General features: G+C 42.2%; 1 protein-coding gene across 2 annotated transcripts in view; it reads right to left on the bottom strand.

The window, feature by feature from the left end:
• Positions 1 to 13536: 13536 nt before the first annotated feature.
• The window catches only part of CARNMT1 (carnosine N-methyltransferase 1), a 43270-nt gene continuing 29424 nt past the window's right edge, over positions 13537 to 27382 (bottom strand). For both annotated transcript variants that reach the window (XM_027041025.2, XM_027041026.1), the window contains 3 exons: positions 26272 to 26385; positions 17083 to 17186; positions 13537 to 16182 (listed from right to left, as the gene is read on the bottom strand). In XM_027041025.2, the coding sequence (XP_026896826.1) occupies positions 16081 to 16182; positions 17083 to 17186; positions 26272 to 26385 (320 nt within the window). In that variant the 3' untranslated portion in view covers positions 13537 to 16080. The remainder of the gene's footprint in view (positions 16183 to 17082; positions 17187 to 26271; positions 26386 to 27382) is intronic.

Raw genomic sequence — 27382 nt, 5'->3', positions numbered from 1 at the left:
GTATATGAGAGTTCCAGTTCCTACCCATGCCCTCCAACAATTAGTATGGTCAGACTTCAATTTTAGTCTTTCTAAATAGGTATCTCGTGTATGTATCTCATTGTAGTTTTAATTTACATTTCCCTAATGACCAATGATGTTGAGCGTCTTTTAAGTGGTTATTTGCTATCTGTATCTCTTCTTTGTAAAATATTCAGATCTTTTGCCCACTTAAAATATGGAGTTGTTTGCTTTCCTGTTTTCCTTATTTTATATGTTTATGCATGTAATTGTATTTCATTCATTTATATTGAGTATGGTATTCCATCAGGTGAATCCACTCTCCCCTCCCCCCACCCCAGACAGAACGCATGCTCAAGTTGGGGAGGGGCAGAGGGAGGGAGAGAGAGAATTTTAAGCCTGGTCTACATCCAGTGTGGAGCCCAATGTGGGGGGCTCTATATCACAAACTGAGATCATGACCTGAGCCAAAATCAAGAGTCGGGCACTGAACCAGACTGATGAGCCACCCAGGCACCATGGATGAATCCACTCTATTGGTAAACATTTTGAGTGTTTTTATAGAAATAGTGTGCTGTGAACATACTTGTTCATGATTTTTTTTTTAATTGAAGTATAATTGACATACCATATCCTGTTTTCAGGTGTATATCCTAGCGATTCGATCGTTTTATATATTATGAAATGATCCCCGTGGTAACTCTGGTTACTGTCACCATACAAAGTAATTACAAAATTATTGGCTGTATTCCCTGTGCTGTACCCTATATTCCCTGATTTCTTTTTTGACCTATGGATTATTTGTGTTAACTTTCCAAGTCTCAGAGGTTTTCCAAAATATCTTTTTCTTACTGGTTTCTAGTTTTAATTCCTTTCCCATTTAATACATTATCTGTGTGTTTTTAATACGTTTAAATTTGTTGAGATATATTTTAGGACACAACATATAAATTATCATGGTGCATGTACATGTGCTCTTGAAAAAGAACATATATCGTGCAGGCATTGGGCATAGTGTTCTATAAATGTCACTTAGGTTAAGGTGTTTGATAGTGTTTCTCAGATATTATATGTCTGAACAGATTTGGGGTTTTTTTGTTTGTTTTGGGGGTGCTTTTTGATCTCAATGTTCTATTAATTGCTAAGAAATAGGTATTAAAATACCCAACTATCACAGTAGATTTTTATGTTTCTCCCTTTAGTTCTATCAGTTTTTGTCTATATATTTTAAAGCCCTGTTATTAGGCACACACATACTATGATTGTTTTGTCTCTGATGCATTAACCCTTTGTTCTTAATGAAATATCCCTATCTCTGGTAATGCTCTTCATGTTGAAGTCATCTTACTATGATTTTATAGCCATTGCAGCCCTCTTATGCGTACTATTTGCATAGTACATCTTTTCTTTCCATCCATTTACTTTCAGTTTATCTGCATCTTATCTCTTGGAGACAACGTATATAGTTAGATCTTGCTTTTCTGACATTCTGACAGTTTCTGTATTTTAATTGGAATGTTTAATGCTTTAACACTTGATATAAATTATTGCTATGACTGGATTTAGGTCTGGTCCCTTTCTTTTTTGACTGTACCTCCTTTCCAGACCTCTTTTGGATTAATTCAGTATTGTTTTGAATTTGATTTTAATTTAATCTATCAACATTTCACCTCTACCTCTTTGTATGAATTTTCTAAGATGATTTTTCTTTTATTTATTTCAAGAGAGAGCATGCTCAAGATGAATGGGGGAGGAGCAGAGAGCGTGAGAGAATCCCAAGCAGGCTCCGCACGTCAGCACAGAGCCCAACACGGGGCTCAATGTCACGATGAACCATGAGATCATGACCTGAGCCAAAATCAAGAGTCAGATACTTGGGGTGCCTGGGTGGCTCAGTCAGTTAAGCGTCCGACTTTGGCTCAGGTCATGGTCTCACAGTTTGTGAGTTCGAGCCCCGCGTCGGGCTGTGTGCTGACAGCTCAGAGCGTGGAACCTGCTTCAGATTCTGTGTCTCCCTCTCTCTCTCCCTCTCTCTCCCCTGCTCACGCTCAGTCTCCCAATAATAAATAAATATTAAAAAAAAACTAAAAAAAAAAAAGTCAGACACTTAACCGACAAAGCCACCCAGCACCCCTCTTTATATGAATTTTCCATGGTTGCTCTAAGGATTGCAGTATACATCTTTAACTTTTCACAATTTACTTAAAGCCAACACTGTACCACTTCATGTAAAGCAGAAATCTCGCAGCCCTTCACTCCCTTCCTCACCCTGTCCAGGTGCACTTTCGTATTGACCCAATAGGATCTTCTTTCTCTCCTATTCTATGAACAGCTCTCTGATTTCTTTCCCCAGCACTTCTTCTGGATAATGACTCAGAACTCATCACTAGTAACAGCAAAGCAACGAAGAAGGAAACTTTTCTTAGTGTGTTCTTGGTAAAGTAGGGATGCACACTCACAAACTTACTCTGCTTATCTTAAAATTGGCCTGTTTCAGACTGATTAAAGCCTTACAGTGGTTTAGGGTGGGGAAGTGGTTTAAAATTTTTTAGCAGCTATGTATTTGCCAGACCTCCTAACAACATATCTCGTTTAAAACTCTGTGGCAAATATTATTGCCAATTTAACAGATAAACCTCACCCCAGAGCATTAGACCCTTGGCCACTTCCCAATGAGTCCAGCCCTGACCACCCTATTTGAAAGTGGAGCTGGCTCATCACTGCCCGAGACTCTTGAGGTTCCCTTTGCCTGATTTTTATTTTCCCATAGCACATATCACCTTTCAATCTATTACATAATTTGCTTATTTATTATTTTTATTGTGTCCCTCTCTAGAAAGTAAGCTCCTTGAGGGTAGGATTCTTTGGGGTTTTTTTCACTTCTGATATATTCAAGTGCTTGGCACAGTGCCTGGCTTGTATCAGGTGCTCAGTACTTCTTTGTTGAACAAATGACTATGCTTCGTTTTCACTTGGATGTTTCACAGGCATCTCCTAGTCATCCTCGTGTGCCCTGTATCCCATCATTCATCCAACCAGGAACTCGTATCAGAAGTATAACTGTACCCCTTCACAAACTTATGCTCACTCCTTAACTTATTCTTTGAAAACTAGCATCTGCTATAGCAGGGAAAATTCTAGAGTTACAAGAGTAAACAAAACATCCCTGTCTTGTGACTCCCCCCACTGACACTTGCATCGAGGGAGACAGACAATAAACAAGTGCCTATGTCAAGTGCTGAGGAAAAGCAGCAGATTAAGAAGGATGGGGGAGGTTATATTAGGTTGTCAAGGAGGGTGTCTCAGATAAGACTTCTGAGCAGGGACCTGAGGAAAATCAAGGGGTGAGCTGAGTATGTATGGCGACTGATTGTAGGCAGAGGTAGTAACAAATGCAAATGTGCTAAAGCAAGATCGTGCCTGGCGTGAGCTTGGGACAGCAAAAAAAAAAAAAAAAAAAAAAAAAAAAAAAAGCCAGCGTGGCCTTTCCTCCCTTAGTGTTTCATTCTAGTTTCCATTGCTGTGATTTCAAGCTAACCTTTTCTCCCCTCATGCCTTTTCTGCTGTTAATCTCATACACTGTGTTTTTCATTCCAATGCACTTAGCATCTCCAGAAGTTCAGTGTAAGTCTCACACACATCTCAGTAACTTTGAACACATGGAACAGTTATACTGTTTTAATGTCCTTCTCTGTTAATTCTCACATCTGTGTCGGTTCTGGGTTGGTCTCCATTGGTTGATCTTTTCTCTATGGGTGTTGTCTTGTTCTTTGTATATGTGGTGATTCTTTTTTTTTTTTTTAAATATTTTTATTTATTTTTGATAGAGCACAACCAGGGTAGGAGCAGAGAGAGAGACACACAGAATGTGAAGCAGGCTCCAGGCTCTGAGCTGTCAGCACAGAACCCGACGTGGGGCTCGAACTCTACAACTGTGAGATCATGACCTGAGCCAAAGTCGGATGCTCAACCCACAGAGCCACTCAGGTGCCCCTGTATACGTGGTAATTCTTATTTGGATACCAGGTATTACGAGTTTTACTTTCCTGGTGCTTCTTTCTCTGGCCTTGGGTAGTTATCTCACACACGTGTACTGATCAGTACTCTAGGGGACTGTGCTCAGATCTTCAGAGGTTCTCTGTATGTGGTTTTCGCCTGTCGGGTCCTCAGTCCCGCAAACTCTAGCCGTCTTGATTTCCCTGGACCGTCCACTGCATGCCCTCAGTTCAGGCACACTGCCAGGCTTGCTTCCTGTCTCTCAGAAATCACTGTCCTTTGTTGGCAGTTGTCTTATATGTTGTGTTCAGGTTTGGGGTTGTTTTAGGTGGGAGGATAAATGTAGTCCATTATTCCATCTTGCCCGGAAGCCGAAAATGCCTTACTATAAGATTTCACTTTGACTTTAGGGTCATATTGTGTGTGACTTTTAACTTGGAGATATGCCTGTTTCCTCATTTGTTGTAGATTGTATTTATTCATTATATATTAGTATCTTATATATTAAGGTGTATTAATACATAATTAACATATTTATAATGTATGAAAGGAGAGTCATCAACCTTGTAATATGCAAACCACTGACTATGACATACCTGATTTTTTTCAAGAAAGAACTCAACTAGTGTAAAGAAATTATATAAATTTTCCCAGAGACTAGAAAAATACCAGTTTTCCTCTTTGTATTAATTAGGTTATGTATAAGAAAATGAAGATGATGGCAGGAGCACTTGAAAAATGAAATATGGATCCTTGATTGTATTTGTACGTTGTGTTTGAGAAGTTCTGGTTTTCCTTCAGGTCTCAGCTCAAATATCATTTCTTTAGGGAAGTCTTCTCTAAGTCAGCACGTCCCTACTGCTCAGTTCTTACAATTATGTAATTACTTGGGTTTTTAGTTTCGGTTTTGGTTTTGTAATTACTTGTTTGACATCTTTTTCTGTTATGGAAGCTCTGGTGGGAGAAACTATCTTTTGACCTCTGAATCCCCAGGATCAAGCCATTCCAGACACAATGCAGGTTCTCAATAAATGTGAGGTGAATGAAAAAGTTGAAGACCACACAGTAAATAGTGAGGCTGGGATACTGACCAGGTCTATCTATCTCCATTCTATTTCCTCCTTACCGGGCAGCCTGTGATAGTGAAGAGCAAAAACAGAAAAATCAAATGAGAAAGCAAAAAAACAAAAAGCCCACAAAAAAAACCATTGCATATTTCAAAGGATTTTAATGCAGTTTTCAACATCAGATTATTCATTTAAATGTTTAATAATAGGTTGTATTGATGAAGATATTGAGAAACAGATACGCTCCTTGTTTTCAAGTGTAACCTTTTAAGAGAGCCATCTGACATCTGTGAAAATTTAAAAATGCACTGCCACCTTCAGGAATTTACACCAGATGTATAAATGTGTCCAGAGAATAGACACAAAGCCGGTATGTACTAGGCTATTCCTTGTAATATAGTGCTGAGTAGCAAAAAGTTAAAAACAACCTAAATGTTACTTGGTAGCATTGCATGTAAGTGTGTGTGTATGTATTATACATACAGACATGCAGATTTTATTAAATGGAGTAAATTTATATGTATGGATATAGAACAATTGGCAAAATGTATTAAGTCAAAAAATATATATGTATATGTATATAGGCCAAAACCAAGGAAACAGTAGAGGATGTACATATATGTGCACACATGTATATTTGCATTTTTTTGGTATTACACAAAATGTTCCTGGGACAAGATTGTTAATAGTCAGTTGGGTGGGATATTAGGAAACATGGGTAGAGGGCATATGGGACACATCTTTGGGCCACCTCAGATTATTTTAGTGTCAATGATACTTGTATGGGTTACAAGTTCCTTTATGCCAACAGTTAAAAGCTTGTGACCTCTGTAATCTTCTGTTGGGAGTCAGTTTTCCATGTTTGTTTGTTTTTTTTTTCTTCCATTTCAGCATATTTCACAAGCAGAAGTACTGGCTAACTGTATTCCTGATTATCTTTTCTTGGATACGTGTACAGAGAACAGGCTTGGAAGAGAGAGACAGTGTCTCCTTCTAGAACAAAGGGCAGGTTTTGTTTACTGTCTAGCATAGTATCTTCTCCTAGGGCAAAAAGTCAATCACACTTACTGCTAGCCCACCCTAAAAGAATAAGGATTCTTAAGCTCAAAGTTCTCTGATGCAACCCAACGCTGGTGCAGGTGTCACCTAGAACTCTCTTGTGTCCCTCTATGTGATTTGGGTCTCAGGGTACTGTGCAAAATTAATACTCTGGCTAGTGCTATTGCTCTGAGTTATAAACTCTCCTTTGACTTTGATGTAGGAGTTTTGTGTCAAAAGTGGCTGCTTTATAAGCTGCTAAGAAATCTGCAGAAAGTTTTCATTCTTGGCGATTGTGGATTAGCCTCTCAGTTTGGAAGAATTGGGAGTCTCTTACACAAAGGATGTTTGCGCACATAAGATTTTTTTTTCATGGCCTTCCATTGGATGCTCCAGACAAAGACTTGGGGCAGGGCAGGAGGCTGGAAGGGACAGACATTATTTCTTTGTGGGGAAGTGTAGAAGCAAACCCCCCGCCTCAGGGAAGGGATAGGAAGAAGTCTCTCATCCCTAGGACAAGAGCAAAGATCCTCGGAGGAAAAGTAGAAGCAAAAATCAGGATATTCCTGCTTAAGACCAACCACAAACACATGGGAAGAGGATGGGAATGCTGAGGAAAAACCCACTGACGAGGCCTGGGTGACAGAGCCTGCCTAAGAATGAGGCAACACTACAAGAATTCCTGTTTTCCCTACCATGAACTTAGCACAGACTCACAAGGACCAGTAGTCTACCCCTGGGGAAGACGCTGGAGCATGTAGTGAAGATTCCTTTATGGCACAGGCATGCAGACACAGCTGAACGCTAGAGAGCATGCAAGAACACTGGGAAAAGCCCTCTGGTATCCTGTCCTCTACTCTAAATGCAAGGTAACAACAGGTAACCGCTAGCAGAGGTTGAAGCCTGTGATGCAGTGCAGATATAATGCAAACCCAACTCAACTTCTTGTGACACTGATTTGGCCTCCCACACCAGCCTACCAGGCATATAGTCATACCCACGCATAAATACTGTTTATCTTGGTTTGTCGTTTTCTACACAGCAAATGGAATTCAATACTATAAGACTCAGAAAGAAAGCAATAGGAGAAAATAAGCAAACAAAAACCTTGTCAAGAGATGAAGCAAAGCAATTAACAGAACTAGACTCAGAGGTGACCAGGATATTGGGGTTATCGCTCTTTATTAGTCAAATTCTTATATTAAAGGATACAGTGGAAAAAGCAGACACCATGTGTTGAGCCACAGGGAATTTCAGCAGAGAGATGGAAATTAAAGATCAATGGAAATGCTTGAAATAAAAAAGCATAACTTGAAAATTCTTAACAGGCTTATTATTAGAATGGACACGGACGAAGGAAGTTTTAAGGAACTTGAAGTAGAAGAAATATTGTGTCTGAAATATGAAGAAAAAAATAAAGAGTAAAAACTAAATAAAAACAAGAAACCACCACAACAGCGGCTCCAGGAATTGCGGGACAATAACAAGCAACCTAATGTACCTGCAAAAGCGGTCCCAGGAAGAGAAGGGGGAAGGAGAAATATTTGAAGAGGTAGGAATTTTCCAGAAATAGTAACATCAACCACAGATATGACAAACAGGATGAATTCCAAAAACAAACCAGAAAAACCACACATGCTTAGACACATCATAGTCAAAGTACTGAAAATTGAAGAGGGAATATTGAAAGTCAGAGGGAAAAAAAAAACACATTCAGAGAGACAAAAATAAGAATTCTAGCAGAGTACTCATCAAAACAATGGAATGGCTTCTTTTTTTTTTTTTGGAGTGACATCTTAAAAAAATTTTTTTTAATGTTTGTTTTTGAGAGAGAGACAGAGCATGAGCAGGGGAGGGGCAGAGAGAGGATCCCAAGCAGGTTCCATGCTATCAGCACACAGCCCAGTGCGGGGCTTAAACTTGTGAACTGTGAGATCGTAACCTGAGCCGGTCAGACGCTCAACTGCCTGAGCCACACCAGTGGCCCAAGGAGTGACGTCTTTAAAGAATAAATGTCAATCCAGAATTCTGTATTCAGCATATCTTTTAATAAAGGACTTCTCAGAAAAAAATCTTAAGAATTCGGTGCCAGCAGACCTGATATGAGAAATGTTAAAGGAAGTTCTTCAGGTTCCAGGTGGAAACTTGGTACACACTAAGAAATGAGCATTTTGTCACAAATTACCCCAAAACTCCGTGGCTTAAGCCAACAAACATTTTCTCAGTCGTGGGTCAGGAGTCCTAACATCAGCTTAGCTGGGGAGTTTAGGGTTGCCGACCAGGGTTGCCCATGTGGCTGCAGTCAAGATGTTGGCTGGGGCTGCAGTCGTTAGAAGGCCTGACTGGAGCTGGAGGAGCCACCACCAGTACATGTGACTGTTTCGAGAAGGCCTCAGTTACTCACCTCGTGGGATTCTCCACAGGGCTATTTGAATGTCCTCATGACCTGTCTTACCTCCCCTAATGCAAGTGATCAGAGAGAAAAATGGAAGCTACAATGTCTTTTATGACCTGCAAAATGTTTCACATTCTTGGCAGTTGTGGTTACCATCTCCCTTTGGAAGAGCTGGGAGTCTCAGACACAAGGGTTTCTTTCATGGCCTTCCATTGGGGGCTCAAAATAAGAACTTGGAGCAGGGGACTTATACCACACACACACACACACACACACACACACACACACACACACACAGCATAGCTGCTGCTGCTGAGGGGAGCTGACATAAATCTCACGTCTCTACCTCAGTCTGTTCATTAGAACTGTGTCACTACAGTCCACACTTGAAAAGGGAGAGGAATGAGGCTGCACCAAAGGGAGGAGTATCAAAGAGTCTGTGGAGAGATTTTTAAAGCACCACCCATTAGAAGCTATAAAAATGAAGATAAACATAAAATATGTTTGTTATTTTTATTGCTTTAAAAGAATTCAGTTAAAGCAAAAATAGTAACAATGTATTCTGGGGTTTATTATGCACATTAAAATGCATGACAATACCATGAATAATGGAAGAGAAGAATTGTAAGTATATTTTAAGAGTTGTAATTGTTACTAACAACTATACATCTAGTGGTGTAATACTTTGAAGGCAGACTGTAACAAGCTAGCAATATATATTGGAAGCCCTAAGAGAAACCACTGAAACTTTTTTTTGGTAAAGAGCTATACCTAATAAAAGCCAGTAGTGGAGATGAAATCAAGTAAATAGTCCAGAAATAGATGAGAAAAGAGGGGGAACAGGGAAGAAATGGAACAAGTAGAAAACTAGCAAAATGGTAGGTTTAAATTCACTCCTATCAATAATTAAGATGAGGGGCGCCTGGGTGGCTCAGTCGGTTAATCGTCCGACTTCAGCTCGGGTCATGATCTCACGGTTCGTGAGTTCGAGCCCCGCATCAGGCTCTGTGCTACCAGCTCAGAGCCTGGAGCCTGCTTCGGATTCTGTGTCTCCCTCTCTCTCTCTGTCTCAAAGATAAATAAAAACATTAAAAAAAATTTTTTTTTTAATAATTAAGATGAAAATGGTTTAAACACCCAATGAAAAGATACCTCCCTCCCCCCAAATCAGATTGAAAAAAAAGGGCAAGACCTTTTATATACTGTCAGTAAGAAACCCACTTTAGATACAAATCATAAAGTTTAAAAGTAGAAGGCATTTTTAAAAGTGCGTGCAAAACCCTGCAAACTTCAAACAAGGTGTACAGTCATATAACAGAATCATGCCAACGTCCATTTCACAGTTTTGGCCAATGTCTTAGGACGACATGAAATGTTATTGGGGGAGGGAAGCTGGGTGAAGGGTACCCAGGAACTCTACTTTTGTGTAACTTGTCATGTCTTCTGTCAGCAGCCGTGAAACCGGCATAGGCTTACCCATTTGTAAACAGGGTAAAACCAAATCCCGGACTCAGCAGTTTTGTGGACAGGTCTGGGATGCTGACAGGAGTGGCGTTCCAGATCAGGAAGGCAGAGGTCCTACAGGCCAGTTCAGGAACACGAGACCTCCTGGGAGACAGCAGCAAATGCTCTTGCCTAAGTGGTTAACGCGGAAACAAAGTAACGAGCTCCCTACCTCCTATTAAGGATGATGAACAGCTAGATGCGGGATTGACGTCGGTCTGGCAACCCAAATTTGCTCCCTCTTCTGGGCAGGATGAGATAGGGATGTTACCACAGCAGAGCAGCAAGCCCCATGGCCCCAGCAGGAAGGCAACAGGGCTAGGAATGCTACGGAAGGAAAGGAGACCTCGAAACTGAGATTAACGTTGTCAGTGATGAGGACTTTGCTATTCGATAGAGAGCTCTGGGTGACCTGAAAACAGAAGTCCATTTGGTTGAAATGGAGTGTGGGTGGCCCCTCGAAGGCGAGGAAAGCCTTGCCCGTTAGCGCAAAGTCTCAGCCAAACCTGGCAGAGAGTGAAGATGGGGCTCTGGGTGCCAGGGTGGCCAAAGCTGGAAGACTGCATGCAGCACAATGGCGTGTGCGTGAGCAGGAAGTAAAGGGCCCCCGAGGATGGGCACTCACTGGGTGCCGGGAGCACTTGGGGGAGGAAGCAGCAGCGGTGCTCAAGCATTACCTGCAGCCAGAGGTTAATGGAGAAAATCCGGATTCCCCCCTTCCCCCTCCCCACCAATGCTCCCACTGTCCCCATGGACAAGCCTCCTCCATCTCCCGGCTGGGGGTGACTTGGTCTCTTGGCATCTGTGCTGTAGCCCCTGATACGTGGGTTAAACTTCTCGGTCTGTGATCCTATTGAGAAATAAAGACACTTGAATTCAACTGACGGGTTGGACAAGGCTTGTAGTGGGGAAGGAAGCTGAAATTGTTAGGGACCCCTCTGAGCCAGAGAGAGCAGTGCCCAAGTGCTGAAATAGGTTAATATAAGAGGCCGAAATGAAACTTACAGTCAAGCCTCTGATCACTTCAATAGTAAAAGTGACAGACTAAATCAGATGAAGTGTAGGTTCCTCTACAAAGGCTCCTGAAGGCTTGTAGACCTGGGGGGTGGGGAGGGGGAAGTGAAAGAGGAGGAGGGCCTAAGAGTGGAAAAAGTCCGGAGAGGGAAGAAAGGTGTCCTCAAGTTAACCCCCTTCCCTCCTATAAGCAGGTGTCAGTAAAGGTACCTGAGGAATGCTTCGGCTGAAGCCCGTGACAAAGAGGCTCTGAATAGAGGCACTGGGCTACGTAGGACTGCGGCTGTGAATAAAAGCCTGTGTCCTTGGGGCGCCTGGGGGACTCAGTGGGTTAAGCGTCCGACGTCAGCTCAGGTCATGATCTCGCTGTTCTTGAGTTCGAGCCCCGCGTCGGAGCCCGGAGCCTGCTTCGGATTCTGTGTCTCCCCTTCTCTCTGCCCCTCCCTTGCTCTCGCCCTGTCTCTCTCAATAAATAAACGTTTAAAAAAATAAAAAAAGCCCGTGTCCTTGACTGCAGGTCCCACTAGAGACTGCTGTGCGTTAGCTGTGCACCAAGTCTGGTAAGTGGAGGGCAGCTTTCTTCCATGAGCCTGCCAGGTAATTACCTATGTTCAGGCCTGAAAAAAAAAATCATAGTTTTTTTGTTTTTTTTTACCTGGAGTCAGAGATCTCAAAAATAACCTCTCACTGAGGTGCTTTGGACCAATTCAATAAACGTATGATGGATCTGATGTACTACATGCCTGCAGTAAGTGTCACGTTCAAGGACTACTGTATGGACTGTCCCCTCCTGGGTGGTCCCACAGAAATAATACTAAACTCCAAGACCGAAGCCACAGCTTCAAAGATCTAACGGCTGCCCAAATTCTCACAGGCCACAGCCAGGCACTACAACAGGATTAAGTACCTGACCATCACCAGACATGCCTTGGTACAAAAGAAGGAAGCTATTAATCTGCTACTAAGCTTTTGGGACTGAACGCATGGCGTATGGTAGCCCTAGGCCTCTTCGGTTTCACATTCTCATCTGCAGGTGGGTCGGTTCAGACTTGCTGACTAACAAGGTGAAAAATACCCAACGGGAATTACAAGTCAAATAAATAGCATATTCAAGAGTGCAGCTGGCCTGGCCCTAGCAGCTTTTGGTGCCATGGTAAGATGGCAGCTGTTCCTTTGGGAGTCAACTTTATGCCCCACTCCGCCACCTAAAGCAAAGCCGCTGGTTCAGTGGGGCTCTCGACTCACCGACGTTCCCTGAACTCCTGGACCCCGAGCACTGGCTAAGTGGACACCTAGTGGGGTCCATCGGGCTGCAGCTGTTCAGCCTCAGTGCCAGCTCTGTAAAACCAGAAGCAGATATGGTCACTGCTATCAGTGGAGAGAACTCAAGCAGTCCTCAAGATTGGCCAGTCCCCCTCTTGATGAAGCTCGACACATTTTTAGCAACTTTTGGAGTGCTGCCAATGACCTGTCTGCTATACCGGGTGAAAACCGACCGACTGGCCGATCAAAGACCCCCCTCTTTGGGCGTTACACTTAACACAACTGCTCAGCTCCCCTAATCGTTCAAGAAATGAATATTAAAATAGATACTTTTTCCTATCGTATTGACAAAAATGACAAGCTTAGCAAAATCCAGTATTGAGCAGAGAATGAAAACAAAGTTATTCCAAAACACTGTCAATGGCATGTAAATTGTTCATCTTTTTGAAAGGCAACTTGACTGAAGAGGCACATACACACTGGCTCAATGACTCTGCTTCTATGTATCTACTGAAGAGAAATAAACACACAATAGGCATGTACTGACATGTTTCTAAAAGTGGGAATAACCATGAAGTTTTCCTTGTGCCCTCTCTCCCATTACCTACCGTTTTATTTCTTTACAATTCCCACCAGACTTGAACATTCAAGAATCTATCCACACATACCTGTCCTCTTGGTCTCCCCCCAGCCCCAGGATTCCACTGAAACTTTTTTCCGCCATAGCATTATTAAAACTGATGTCCTGTTACTAATCTTCACCTTTTGTATCACTGCACAGTGTCAACACAGACTGAAACTGCGTTGTCTACCAGGTGCTTTCACATGTTCACACAGAAGACTGCACACAGTCGCGCATGACTTTATCAAAACCCTCTGAAGTCGGTGGTGTCAGTCTTCTCTTACAGATGAGGAAACACACTTCAAGCGCTGTGCCTGAGATCACAAACAGAAGTTCAGGAAAACATACCCAGAGTATTTATGTGCCATGCCCAGTGTTATCCAACTAATGGCTGGTCCTGGAACTCTCTGGTACTGGTTTCCTTTATACTTATTTGTCTATTATTTAACAAAACCAAAGATCAAGATGAATCAGTATAAAGCCTAACATACTCTAAGACCAAGTGCTCTTACTATTGACTTTCTAGAAGCATACAAGAATAGGCTCATCTAAAGATTCAAAAGCATGCATTCAATTAATTAAAATGCCTACATCTACAGTTACTACTAACCTAGATGGAAACAACCAAGCAAATACGGTTTCGTAGCAATTGGCAGACTTTAATATTCAAGAAAAATTAAGTCCATCATACACATTAAAAATATAGGAAATTTCATGCAGACATGAAGCTTCCAATTCAGCCTTTGTGGCAACTTTTAGAATGAGAATTACATATAAATACAGTACATCTTACAGTTCCCAAACTTCGTAATTTTATACTGTGATTTATACAGCTCCTCTTCATACTTCACATTTCCCGTCTTGCTCACTTGATTAACAGACCCTAACCTGCACTACTTCAGAATATGGAAGGGGGGGGGGAGGGGGGAGAGGGTTGGAAAGCAAGCACAATGACCTATCTCCTCCTGCTTTATGGCAATGAATGGAAACATCTGTATAGGGCTAATGCAAGGAAAAAGAACACAAAACTTTAAGGCTTACACACTTTAGTAGCTAGGACTACATATAATATAAAATTAAATCCTCCAGTGACACTTCTATTACTGATTGACACAATTTTCAAGTTTAGAATATATTAACTACAAAAGCAGTAGGAAAAAAAAAGTGATGCAAATTTGTGCAGAACATTTGAAAAACAGTAGTCATGATATGAGAGATTAAAAACAAATGAAATAATTGATTTCAGAATTAACTAAAATGAAGCTCTGATTTAGAAATATAAGTAACATTATTAAAGAATAAAACCTGATAGCCAAAACTTTTAAGTAATAAAGCCAACCCATTGCTGTCAACACATTTTTGCCTCTATGAGAAAAACAAGATCATGTGTTTGGATACAAGTAAAAAAGTGAATACTAGTCAGTGAATAAAAAGCCTTTCTACATTACTCAAAAATAGCATGCATTCCTTTCCTTTCTGCATTTTTTAAATACTTAGGATCCTTTTAGCTTTTTTCTTTCTTAAACAAATAAACAAAAATTTGGGGGTGGTTTCCCCTAAAAATTAATTTCAAATTCATTCAGGTGGTAGTTAATGAGAATTCTAATTAACTGGACATCTGCCAAGTATGGGGATGGGGCATCAAAGAGAAATAGTTGTGTTTTGTTCTTTTTTTTTTTTTTTAAACTCAACAGGCTACAGGCTTCTATAATTTAGCAAGTCAAATAGCTTTCCTGGAGTCCTTTCCAGGACCAAGAGCTCCCTTACTGCACACAGAAAAGCTCCCAACGGTAACATGCCAGACTGTGTCGACTCCCCCAACCCAACTGACAAAAAGAGGTCTAAAGATTCACAAGGAGGTTTTCCGATTAAAACATGACGTGAATCCTACAGCACATTATTGAGATTAAGTCTATCTAATTCAAATTGCCACAGAGGTCATTTAGCGCCATCATAATCACCTGTGGAAATATTCAACGCGAGCAATTCCTTTTTCCAAGAAAAGGTTAATAGTCATTTCTGCTTTCCAAGCTACTGGAAACAAAACGATAAACATAAAAAAATACAAAGGAAAACTCTCTCCAATAAAGATTCTGCTAGAGGTAGAAATTTAAAGCAGCATATATTCTTTTAACTCCAGCTATCAGGGAACAAAACTGGCGTTATATGAAATTACATTAACGGCTGCTGCTGACAATACTGAAGACAGACCACGGGCAGTAATTTATCCCTGAATTTTGTACTCAAAATTTCCCCACAGTAATACCATCATGACAGTTTTACTCGTATCTAATTTTTTGACGAAAAAAAGTGCGTGCTTTTGTAATCCAGGTAATTTAAAGAAAAGACATTATTGTAAACATCTCACTGACAGACTATATTCACTTCTAGTTTAAAATCAGACATTTCCAATGGGCAGATTTTATTCTTATTTCCCCATTTTCTAGCAGTACCTTTAATAAAGGCTTTTGTGCCTCACTTAAGAGTGCTGAGACCTTCTACATTTCAGAGCGATTCATGATGAGTATGCTTTCAAATAATGTTCAGGTCAGTGTGCCCAAAAGACCACTTTCTCAGTTACTTGAACGCATTTTACCGGCCTGTGATCTTATTAAATTTAGCATTTCATAAAAATGAAACGTCTGATGCCCAGGTTCAGCTGAGCTGGCAAAAAAATAATCTGAATGATAAAAGGGCGCACATTTTCTGTAGGGATCGCTTCGGTCCAAAGCAAACAAAAGTCCCAATTCCAGATGCTGAATGTGAGAGAGGATCCTCAGACTCTTCTAAAAGTACCATGTGCAATGCACACAGAACAGAAAGATTTGGGGGGACTTCAATACTAGTAGTCGTGAACATGGCGGACTTGGCAATAGCTTCATGAAGACCACTGGAGATGGGTTTTTCTACTGAAAGACAATTCTGGGCTTCAAGGAAAAAGTATACTTGAAGACATTTCCTCCTTTTTTTACTTTTGTAGTACAAATATGCACAGCATAGTATATTTCTGAAAAAGCAATAGACGTATTAAGAAAATAGACGCTATTTCTAAATTTTGTTAGGAATAAGAAGGCACCACTGATTTGAGGTTGTGTCCTGTCGATGGGATAGTTGATTTTGAGTCGTTTATTTCAGCATTTGCTCTTATTAAGCTTTTTTCCTGCTGATACCACTTGAGAACGTTACTGTGGTTTACGGACCACAAACAAGACACATTCATAGTAGTATTTCATCATGGAGAGGTCATTCACAGTATATGTTGACAAGACAGATTCCTTTTCAACCTGGAATGCAAACAACAACCAGAATGGTGATGAGCGTGACGATGACACAGATCCTGAGTGCTTGTGAGTGACGGGAGCTCATATTAACTCATTTAGTACATACAGATACCCCAATACTGGCATTATTAGTAATCCTAACTTTACAAAGAACAGACTGCTCAAGGTCATACCACCAGTAAGTGGGAGAACTGGGATTCCAACTCAGGCGGTCTAACTCCAGAGCTTGAGCTCTACATCACTGATACGTTACTCTTCCTTCTTTCTCTCTTTTTTTTTTTTTTTTTGAGAGAGAGAGACCGACAGACAGACAGAACAAGTGGGGGAGAGGCAGGAGAGGAAAAGAGAGAATCTTAAGCAGGCTCCATGCCCAGTGTGGAGCCCCACGATCCCATGACCATGAGATCAAGAGTCAGACACTTAACCGACTGATCCACCCAGACACCCCAACTTCTCCTTATTTTGAAGAACGAATCTGTTGTTTTTAAAACGAATAAAATACTTTTAAATAAACACAATTAAAACATAAGTCAAAGTATCATACAATCTTACAATCCCACATAAGAAATGAAGACTACAAAAGTACATATAGTGAACGATACCCTCTGTCCTCCCACCTCTGCTGGTCCAGACCCTAGCGTACTTGGTATCTGTGAGTCTACAGGAGCTGACGCCAGGACCATGGTCAGCTACCATGTACTACGGAAAGGTGACTGATCACATTGAGGATTATAGTTTTCTCCTTACACATACATTATGCCAAATCTTTATCATTCTAAAAGCTGAGTGCGTATTATTTTCACTTCAGGGATGAAAACACAGGTGAAGAGGTGAAAGCCTGTAACTGTCCTAAGATTAAAGCTTTGGAAGTGAAACCGTGGCCGTACTTCATTCCAGCCTTACCTCCACCTGGAATCCATACTGCAGAACAACGTTTTTTATATCTTCATAGCTCAATTCTATGGAAAGTTCGTTTGCCAAATTTTCAAAGTGGTACAGCAGAGGACCTATGGTTTAAAGATATTATGAATGAATTACTTAAATATAAACATGCAGCAGTTGCTGTGTTAGATACAACTCCAAGCTGAATTAGAAGTTGGGCACTAGACGGAACATAAAAAGGAGATGTAAAGAACGTTTACGTCTGCCAAGGGCACGTGTCCAGACCCCTGAGACTTTGGCCCAGTAGCTGACATTCGAGTGCTGGGGCTGCACTCCCGGGGAGTGAGTCCCTCTGGTATACCAGGGCTGCCCTGTGATTCTCCACATCACGGCGCTTACACCTGTTACGGAAGGAGCAACTGCATCAGGGAATGCCAGGTCCCTAACTTCCAAAGGTACACTGTAGTTATAATGCCTTAAGTAAATGCCCAACGGCAGCCACAAACTGGACGTCCCATGAAAACACAAGGGTCCTCCAGCTAGCCTGGGTGAGACAGAGTGTGGGTACGATGGGAGGTTCTAGGCAAGGCTTTCTGGAAGGAGGAGGTGACATTGGGGCTGGCTTTTTTAAGTGCTCAGCTCATATCCCAGCTCCAACACTTACTACTTGTGTGCCTGTGGGCAAGCCACTGGCTCGCTCCATCTAACGGGTAACATCCAGTACACCCAGTGTAGAGAAGGCACTGAGTAAATGACAGCAATCCCAACTTTTTAAAATGACGTTCTCCTTTTACTATCCTCTAATTCCACATGTCCAAGGAACTATCATCTGATTCAAACCAGATTCTTCAATCTTTCAATCTCACATTTTGCCCAATGTATCAGCCTTGTCCAGGCAATGCTACCATTCAACAGTTATGCTTCAGGACTAAGCTAAACAATCTTGGTTTTTTGTTTTTGTTTTTGTTTTACCAGTTCATTGGGTTAACTATAGGTCCCAGATCCAACTCACCACCCCTCAGCCTCACACAATGTGCTAATCACAGGAAATAAGAAGAACAGGACAGTTTCTCCTCCCAAATGGCTCATCACTCTGTGGAACATACTTACTGAGACTTAAAATGTTTTTCTTCCACTCCTCTTTTTAACCTTACATAAAACACTAAAAAAATGATGACGAACATGTATGTTATTACTCTTTTTCAGAAGACAACAATGGTTCCCTATCAAACTATTCTGTCAAGCTTAACTTCCTGTTAGTTTCATTAGTACTAATATAAATGACAGGAGCTACCATTTACTGAGTACCTGCTGTGTGTCCTAGACCATCTGAACCCTTGGAAGCCTTTTTATAAACACACAGAGCACTGTAGTCTGTCCTGCTCTAAAGTGTATGATGTTTCTGCCCCATTATTTTAAGAGCCTCCAACAATATTGTTTTATTGTATCTAAATGAACCCACTCCAATGATTCTTACACCCTCAGGTCCTATGGTACCTCTACTCATGCTGTGTCCCACTTAGAGAGCTCCAACTTTCCAACTCAAGCTTTAACCATGCTCCAACACCTTGCTGGAATCAAGTTTTAGTATAATCCCTCCAAGTTCCCAGCCCTACTGCTCACTCTCTCAATATACCACATCATAAAACTCATTTTATGTAGTGTTGCATTGCTCACTGATTATTTTTCATGTAATCAGCGCCTTTTTTAACCAAATTGCAAGCTACATGAGTAAAGGAACATGTTTTCAGTTTCACAATGATGCCCAGCATAGCAGTGAATGTACAGGTAAGCATCTGTAATTTTACCACCCAAAGATAACTACTGTAGTTGTGTTTAATTTTTTAAAAGTTTATTTACTTATTTTGAGAGAAAGGAGGGGAGGGTTAGAGAGAAGGGGGAGAGAGAATCCCATGCAGGCTCTGCAAAGTCAGAGTAGAGCCCAAGGTGGGGATCAATTCCACAGACCATGAGATATGACCTGAGCCAAAATCAAAAGTTGGACACTGACCCGACCGAGCTACCTAGGCGCCCCTATAGTTTGTATTTTTTACAGTCTATTACAGATAGTAATTCGACAAATATCTCTGGGCAGATTTCAGACGTCTACAAATATAATTAATCTAGCATTTCTACATACCGTTCTCTATTAAAAAGAACCAGGAATCTTTGGGGGTAAAATGGCTTATCTCAGGGCCTGGCAGAGAAAGTACAAGATGTGCTTAGAATGCCTGGCTTTTCCACAAAGGAGGAACATATCAAAAGGGATATGTCCAAAGGACACAGGAGAAGGGGGTACCCACCTGCCAAATCTGGGACAAGTTAACTTAAACCATTTGTATTTTTAAGGTTCTAAAAGTTCCAGTTAAAAGACAGAGACAGTCAGATTGGGTAACAAAATGTAATTGTGTTGTTTATAAGACATTTCTGAAACAAAGAAAGGACTTAAGATCTAGAAAAAGATATCCTATATATTAACTAGAAGAAAGCTTGTGGTAGCTTTGTTGACATGCCCACTTACAGAAACATGGTTTGCAATTGTCCAGAACAAAAGAGCTGGCACTCACACCTCAACAGAAAGTTTTATAGGCAGGAAAGGAGGGAGGCACTGTGGGCGAGGGTGGGTGCTAGTCACAGGCTGCTTTCCAAAGCAGACTTTTAATCAGTCTCCTTCTTTTCTGTCCTGTGTCTCACGCTTACTCTCTACTAGGTCACATCTTCTTAAACTTTCTTCTTTTCCAGTCACTTTTTCCAGTAAATTAAATTTCTGGTCTCTGCCTGAGCATGGACTGGAATGGGCATGAGGGAGGCATCTTGGTTACTTGGTTACATAGGGATGAACTGGTCCCTATGCGCTGACCTTCAATTCCTGTTTTTCCCCATATGGCCACTCATGTTCCAGGATCATACCAGATCTTCCACACAGATAGTCATTTTCCAGGGTTATTCCAGGTCAAACAGCTCTGTTCACATTGGTGTTTTGTTTTTTGTTTATTTGTTGGTTGGTTTTTGCAAAACTTATCCACCTACCGTATCTTCTGAAAAACTGTTACATTCTGTTGTCCCTTAATGACATCGCTGCCATTCTCTGTCATTGTTTCAGGCTTTTTTCTATTTTTACAATCACTGTAACAAGGTCTCAGTGAGTAAAGGAGGCAATGGGTCAAATACCCACCTTTTATAGGAAGTTTCCCACGTTTAAAAAATATCAAGCTTTATAATGCTTTAAAATACAGGACTCATCTCCCATTACACTTTATAAAGTTCTCCTTTGGTGCTTGTAAGATAATAGAAAATATACATATTGGTCTCTGGCAGAGAACCTCCAAGCTACAGCCTACAGACCAACAGCTGGTCAGAAGCACAGGGGACAGTTTGTGACTAGCATTTGAGTGTGTGGAGGGGTGGGGGCGGAGGTCTTGGAGGCTAAACCCTTAACCCATGGTATCTTACACTATCTCCAGGAAGACAACATAGGAAGTACTTAAACTGGAGGACACCCAGCTGGTGTCCAAGAGAATCCCTTATTGTGGAGGAAAACACCTCATTTGGGGTCCAGATGTGTCAGAAGTGTTTAGGAAGAAATGGGTTTATCCCAGTAGGAAGGAAAAGACTGTGGGTCTTTGAGAACTTTCACCTGTTTATTCTTCCAGATGAAGTTTAGATTCACTTCACTAATCGCCTGCCCTCCAGTGCTGGACCTAAGTGTCAGTGCAGACATATGCACACCCGTGCACACGGTTTAAAATACATTACCCATCATGCGTTTAGGGAGCACTGGTCAGCATGAAAAACTGAACAAAAGGTTTCCCCAAGGACACATGTAAACAGTTCCCTTATAAAGCTCACTAGCTTTCCCTCACCTGAGGAAGATCAGAGAACTTCAAATCCCCCTTAAAGCAGTTTACAAATTAACCATATTCCCAACTCTGATTTCATAGAATGTAGACAATATCTTTGTTATAATTTAACTTCCAATATAGCTTTTTAGTTATGCACCCGGCACTCCTTCCCTATGAATGTTCTGGTCTAGGGCAGCATGGTGAGTGTGAAATCACCCCCCAGGGGCCGATACGCTCTCGGCTTATACGTAAAATTAATTTTCCAGGCCCACACGACTGAAGCCAAAACCATGGGAATGTTACAAATTTACCCATATAAATGCCACTTTGTCATGTCTCCTGGCAGCCGATCTTCTACCATTACATTGTTTCCGCTTTCAAATACTGAAACAATACACTCATGCACAGAACACTCACTAAACAGCCACTAACTGTCGGGCTCTGAGGGAGGTTAAAGAGCAAGCACAGCTTCTGGCCCTCACTGAGCTCAGAGACCAACGGGGAAAACAAAAACACAGGTGGCAACACGACGTTGTGTTAAATGCTCACAGAGTCTGTGAGAACATAAAAGAGGAAGACAACAAAAATTTACTCCATCTTGAAGGATCACCTGAGCTGAGTGTTGAGCGCACACAGCAAAGAGCCCACGTGAGAACAGAGGGAAAACAGAAAAGGCTTTCTGGTCAGAGGGCTGGCACTTGAGGTCAAGGCTGGGGAGGTAAAAAAAAAAAAAAAGAAGAAGCTAAGACACAAGACACAGCAAAGATCACAAAGGGCACTATGCACAATCCTGAAGAGTTCAGGTCATCCAGAAAGCTGGAATTCTATGTGGGGAGTGGGACAGCAAGAGATCGGCTTGCGGGGAAGATCACTCCAGGGGTCACACAGAGAACTAGAAGAGGCACGAGGTTGGAGGCAACCTGGACGTGGGGGACACGCCGGGAACTGCCGCATAACCCAGGCAAGCGATGATGAGGGCCTGAGCCCTCAACCAGCTGGAGACTGGAGCAGCGCTTCGCCACTAGGCTCATTCTGCGTTTCTGTCGTCACAACTGAGGACGTGTCACTGCGGCTGAGTAAGCAGAAGCCAGGAACGGTGCTCACCCCCCTGCACTGTACAGGACAGCCCTCCCTCTCCGCCCCCCTGCTGAGTACAGCACGACCCCCCCCCACCCCCCTGCACTGTACAGGACAGCCCTCCCTCTCCGCCCCCCTGTGGAGTACAGCACGACCCCCCCCCGCCCCCCTGCACTGTACAGGACAGCCCTCCCTCTCCGCCCCCCTGCACTGTACAGGACAGCCCTCCCTCTCCGCCCCCCTGCACTGTACAGGACAGCCCTCCCTCTCCGCCCCCCTGCACTGTACAGGACAGCCCTCCCTCTCCGCCCCCCTGTGGAGTACAGCACGACCCCCCCCCGCCCCCCTGCACTGTACAGGACAGCCCTCCCTCTCCGCCCCCCTGTGGAGTACAGCACGACCCCCCCCCGCCCCCCTGCACTGTACAGGACAGCCCTCCCTCTCCGCCCATCCAAATGAAGAATGATCTTGACCCAAATATCAAGGGCGCTGCCACTGAGAAACCCTGAGATAGAAAGAGGTTCAAGACCTATTAGGAAGCTTTAGGAGACACAACTTGTGGACTAGGTACCGATGGTGAGGAAGAAGAGGGCTAAGGAGGACACATGGTTTTCCGGTTGGGGGAAATCTGTGCAGATGACGGAGGGGGTTCTCTTCGATTCCGAAGTACCCAAGTTGGTACCGAGTGGCGTGGCACATAACAGAGGTATGTGGACCAGAGAGATGAAAGAATAGGAGAAGCAGCAGTAAGAGTGACGCTTAGGAAAAGATGAGCACGTGGCCTAAGAAGCGAACAACACTGTTCTGCACAGACACCTGGAGCACACCAGTATCACTGGTATATTCACCGAGCCAATTACTATTATTTTTATTTTTCAATTGGTTTCTTAGAGAGAGCGCACAAGCAGGGGGGTGAAGGGCAGAGGGAGAGAGAGAGAATCTTAAGCAGGCTCGATGCTGGGCGCAGAGCCTGACGTGGAGCTCAATGGATTCCACAACCCTGTGATCGAGACCGGAGCCGGAATCAAGAGTCACTCAACTGACTGAGCTACTCAGGCACCCTGACATAATTAGTATTTTTACAATTCTTCAGCTTATACATTTAATGTTTTTTTAACATTTCTTTTTGAGAGAGCGAGACAGAGCACAAGTGGGGTTGGGGCAGAGCGCGGGTGGGACACAGAATCTGAAGCAGGCTCCAGCCTCGAGCTGTCAAGCCCCTGACACGGGCCTTGAACTCACGGACTGTGAGATCATGACCTGAGGCGAAGTTGGCCGCCAACCGACTGAGCCACCCAGGCACCCCTCAGCTTATACGTTAAAAGAATTTTACTTGGAAAATATTAACCTTCCGAACAAGTATTTTTAAGGACTATGCTTCTCCACTACTCTAATTCTCAGAATCGTTTTGAAACTCTGGTAAGAAGAGTAGAAGATCTCCTCATTGACCTCCCACTAACCAATGTGCCCTATTCCCTCTGGTGCCTGGGACAGATCACAATAGAGCCCAGCACATCCATTCTTATCAAACAGTATGCTTAGGCAGGGCCAATTTTATTTATTCCAGGCAGTTGTAAACAATTATTGTTATTATATAACTTAATACAATATTAATAAACCACTTAAAAGTTCAAACAGAAAAGTGGTTTCTGTGAAACTTAACCCAATGCTTTGGAAATACGCAAATCCTTACCATGTCTCAGTAATTGGGGTCAAAAGTATTAATTACATAACATGACTGCTACTGCTAAGTCACAAACTGACCCAGGGTGAGCCGGAGGGCTAGCTGGTTAGGCATTCGAGGTATTGGATCTGGGCTGTGAGCCTGTCTCTGCCATATATAAGCTCCAGGACCCCAAGGACTCCAAGGATCCCACGGCTAGTTACTTAAAAGCAAGACTCAGTTTCTTCAACTGTAAGACAGTAGACATACCATTTCAACATAGGGCTGTTTTCAGATTAAATAACGCATTTACAAGTGGCTCACACAGGGGCGCCTGGGTGGCTCAGTCGGTTAAGCCGCCGACTTCGGCTCAGGTCATGATCTCGCGGTCTGTGAGTTCAAGCCCCGCGTCGGGCTCTGTGCTGACAGCTCAGAGCCTGGAGCCTGTTTCAGATTCTGTGTCTCCCTCTCTCTGACCCTCCCCCGTTCATGCTCTGTCTCTCTGTCTCAAAAATAAATAAACGTTAAAAAAAAAAAAACAAACAAGTGGCTCACACACCGTCTAACCCCCAGTGAGCAAATATCCAGTAGGTAATACATCTGACCCTTGAAAATCACAGGTGTGAGCTGCACCAATCCACTTACACACGTTTTGTGTTGATAAATACATGCCAGTGAAACTTAATGTACTCAGTGCATTTTTTCTTCCTTATAATTTTTTTTAACTTTTTAAATATGTTTTTATTTATTTTTGAGAGAGAGAGCGAGCGAGCATGAAAAGGGGACAGGCAGAGAAAGAGGGAGACACAGCATCTGAAGCAGGTTCCAGGCTCTGAGCTGTCAGCACAGAGCCCAATGTGGGACCAGAACTCACTAAATGATAGATGATGACCTGAGCCGAAGTCAGACGCTTAACCACCTGAGCCACCCACAGACCCCACCTTCCTTATAATTTTCTTAATAACATTTTCTTTCCTCTAGCTTCCTTTGCTGTAAGAATACAATATATAATACATGTAATATACAAAATATGTGTTAACTATGTTATCCGTAGGCTTCTGGTCAACAGCAGGCATTAATAGTTAAGTTTTTGGGGAGTCAAAAGTTATATGCAGATTTTTTATTGTGCAAGGGATCAGCATCCCTCTAATGCCCACATTGTTCAAGGGTCAACTGTATTACAGTTCAATCATTTCTTGGGAAATTTTTAAAGAAATCTGCTTTAAAGAAGTGACTACTTTTAAAGAGGATCTAAGGTTTGAGATAATTGTTTCATATGATGGTTACATTTTACAACTACTCTCATTTGCCCCCATGAAATTCTAAAGAGAAATTTGAAAAGACCTAATACTGCCTCTAGTCTTAGTCCTAATGGGAAAATCTGTGGTCAAGTCCAATCACTAAAAAGAGAGCACAGAGGTGCCTGGGTGGCTCAATCAGTTAAGTGTCCGACTTCAGCTCAGGTCATGATCTCCTGGTCCATGAGTTCAAGACCCACATCAGACTCTGTGCAGACAGCTTGGAGCTTGGAGCCTGCTTCAGATTTGAGGTCTCCCTTTCTCTCTGTCCCTCCCCCACTCACACTCTGTCTCTGTCTCTCAAAAAATGAGTAAATGTTAAAAAAAAAAATTTTTTTTTTTTTTTTAAAAGAGAGCACATGACAGAACAACAAAACTAGACCAATCCTGAAGGCCATGGATTCAAACAAGGTGTATCTGTCCTCTTATGTTACGTGATAACCCTCATCTTGAAAATCTTTATATTCTAGTCATTACGTCTATTTTTTTTTTTTTAAGTTTATTTACTTATTTTGAGAGAGAGAGAGAGAGCAGGAACAGGGGAGGGACAGAGACAGAGGGAGTGAGAGAGAATCCCAAGCAGGCTCCCCACTGTCAGCACACAGCTTAGTCCCACAAACTGTAAGATCATGAACTGAGCTGAAATGAGGAGTCGGACGCTGAACTGACTGAGCCCACGGGCACCCCTAGCCATTATGTCTTTCTTAACATGGATTATACATCTAACTAAAAAAGACAAGTATATTTACCTTGGTATTATTATTCTCCCTTTATTTTAAAGGAGGAGGATAAAACTGGTAACTTCCTCTAGATGCTGGATGGGAATATTCATCACCTAGTAGTAGGATGCAGTAAAAAGGTTTTTGCATAAATGAAATGATATTCTCTCTTAAACTCAAGGCAGTCCTGAAAATCACCATATCTACTCTTTTCCCACTATGGTTTGTACCTCGGAGAAAGTTGGGGAGGGCGGTTTAAGGGCTTTTTTTCAAATGTTTCATTTGAAAGAAAAAAAGAGCACTTCCTTCTTAACAGATTGCTGTCACTGGAGGGGAGAGTGGGGATGATGAGAGAAGGATTATCAGGGTAGTAACTGTACTCTTTGAAACGAGGACTGCTGTGAGAATGACCTAGGAGAATACACAACTTCTGGGGTTCCACTGCTTTCAGAGGAACTGCATGACTGACCAGGGTAGTATCTAAAGGACACTGTACAACTTAACTAACTATAACCTTTGTGAACATTGGTTACTGTGAGATTACCAAACAGAGAATTGCTCTAAGTACTCAGATAACTGTATGAGATTCTAATAAATACTGAGGAACTTACCTAGATTTATCCAGATTCCACCTGGCTTGAGTATTTTCCATATTGTGTCAATATAATCGATTACATTGTGAGCTGTGTCTATGAAGAAACAGGTAGCAATGCAGTCCCAGGTATCTAGTGAAGGAAAACCAAGTTACTACATTTAATTATGTTATTCTGCCTTTTCTTTTAATTAATTCCATAAATGTACCAGCTATGTCTTAAGAGACTATGAATGTTTAATTTAACTGGAGGAATACAGAAGCTAAACTCTTCCAATCAACTGTGTAATTACGGTAACCAAACAATCATTTATGAGATACTTTGCAATTCGTAAAAGTTTTTATTAAGAATTTGATAGTCGGGGTGCCTAGGTGGCTCAGTCAGTTAAGCGCCTGACTTCAGCTCAGGTCATGATCTCGCAGTTCTCAGATTTGAGCCCCGCATCGGGCTCTGTGCTGGCAGCTTGGAGCCTGGAGCCTGCTTTGGATTCTGTGCCCCTCTCCCTCTCTCTCTCTCTGCCCCTACCCTGCTCATGCTCGCTCTCTCTCTCTCTCTCAAAAATAAATAAACATTAAAAAAGTTTTTTTAAAAAAAGAAAGAATTTGATGATCAGCTTGGAAACCATTTTCGATAGCCTATATTACTAGTATCTTTACCAAAAGGTACTCGTAAGAGTTTTGTTTATAATCTACTCAATGTCTACCCTTCATTTCAAATCAATTAAGATAAATAGTTATTTGAACTTTAAACTGTGATTTAAGCCAATGTTAACCATCAATTCTGGCAAGTTTCAGAAAGACTGTAGGCACTTGTTGCCAAGTAAGAAATGAATGGCATCAAAATACTCAAACTACCCACCAGTGCTCCGGATACTGGCCGGTGTAAAAGGGGGGCCAGGTAGCCAAGTGAACCCCCTGGACAGCAGTGTCCTTGGAGGCTGTGGCCCAGGACAGGGACAGAGGCTGAACTAAGGCAGGCCTCCGTACAAATGCTGGCACGACAAAGGCACGCATCCAACCGAGGAGGCCTGTGTCACCATCTGCTCTCCCAAATCCTGCTGCAGAACAATGTCCCCTGGACTCGCCTAACTGATGTTTCCCATTATTTCAGCTCTATTCTGAGCCCTTGC

Source organism: Acinonyx jubatus, chromosome D4 (genome assembly GCF_027475565.1).
Source record: "Acinonyx jubatus isolate Ajub_Pintada_27869175 chromosome D4, VMU_Ajub_asm_v1.0, whole genome shotgun sequence".
Lineage (NCBI taxonomy): Eukaryota > Metazoa > Chordata > Mammalia > Carnivora > Felidae > Acinonyx > Acinonyx jubatus.
Note: the sequence above shows the minus strand (reverse complement) of the source record. Positions and strands in the feature narration are given on the sequence as shown.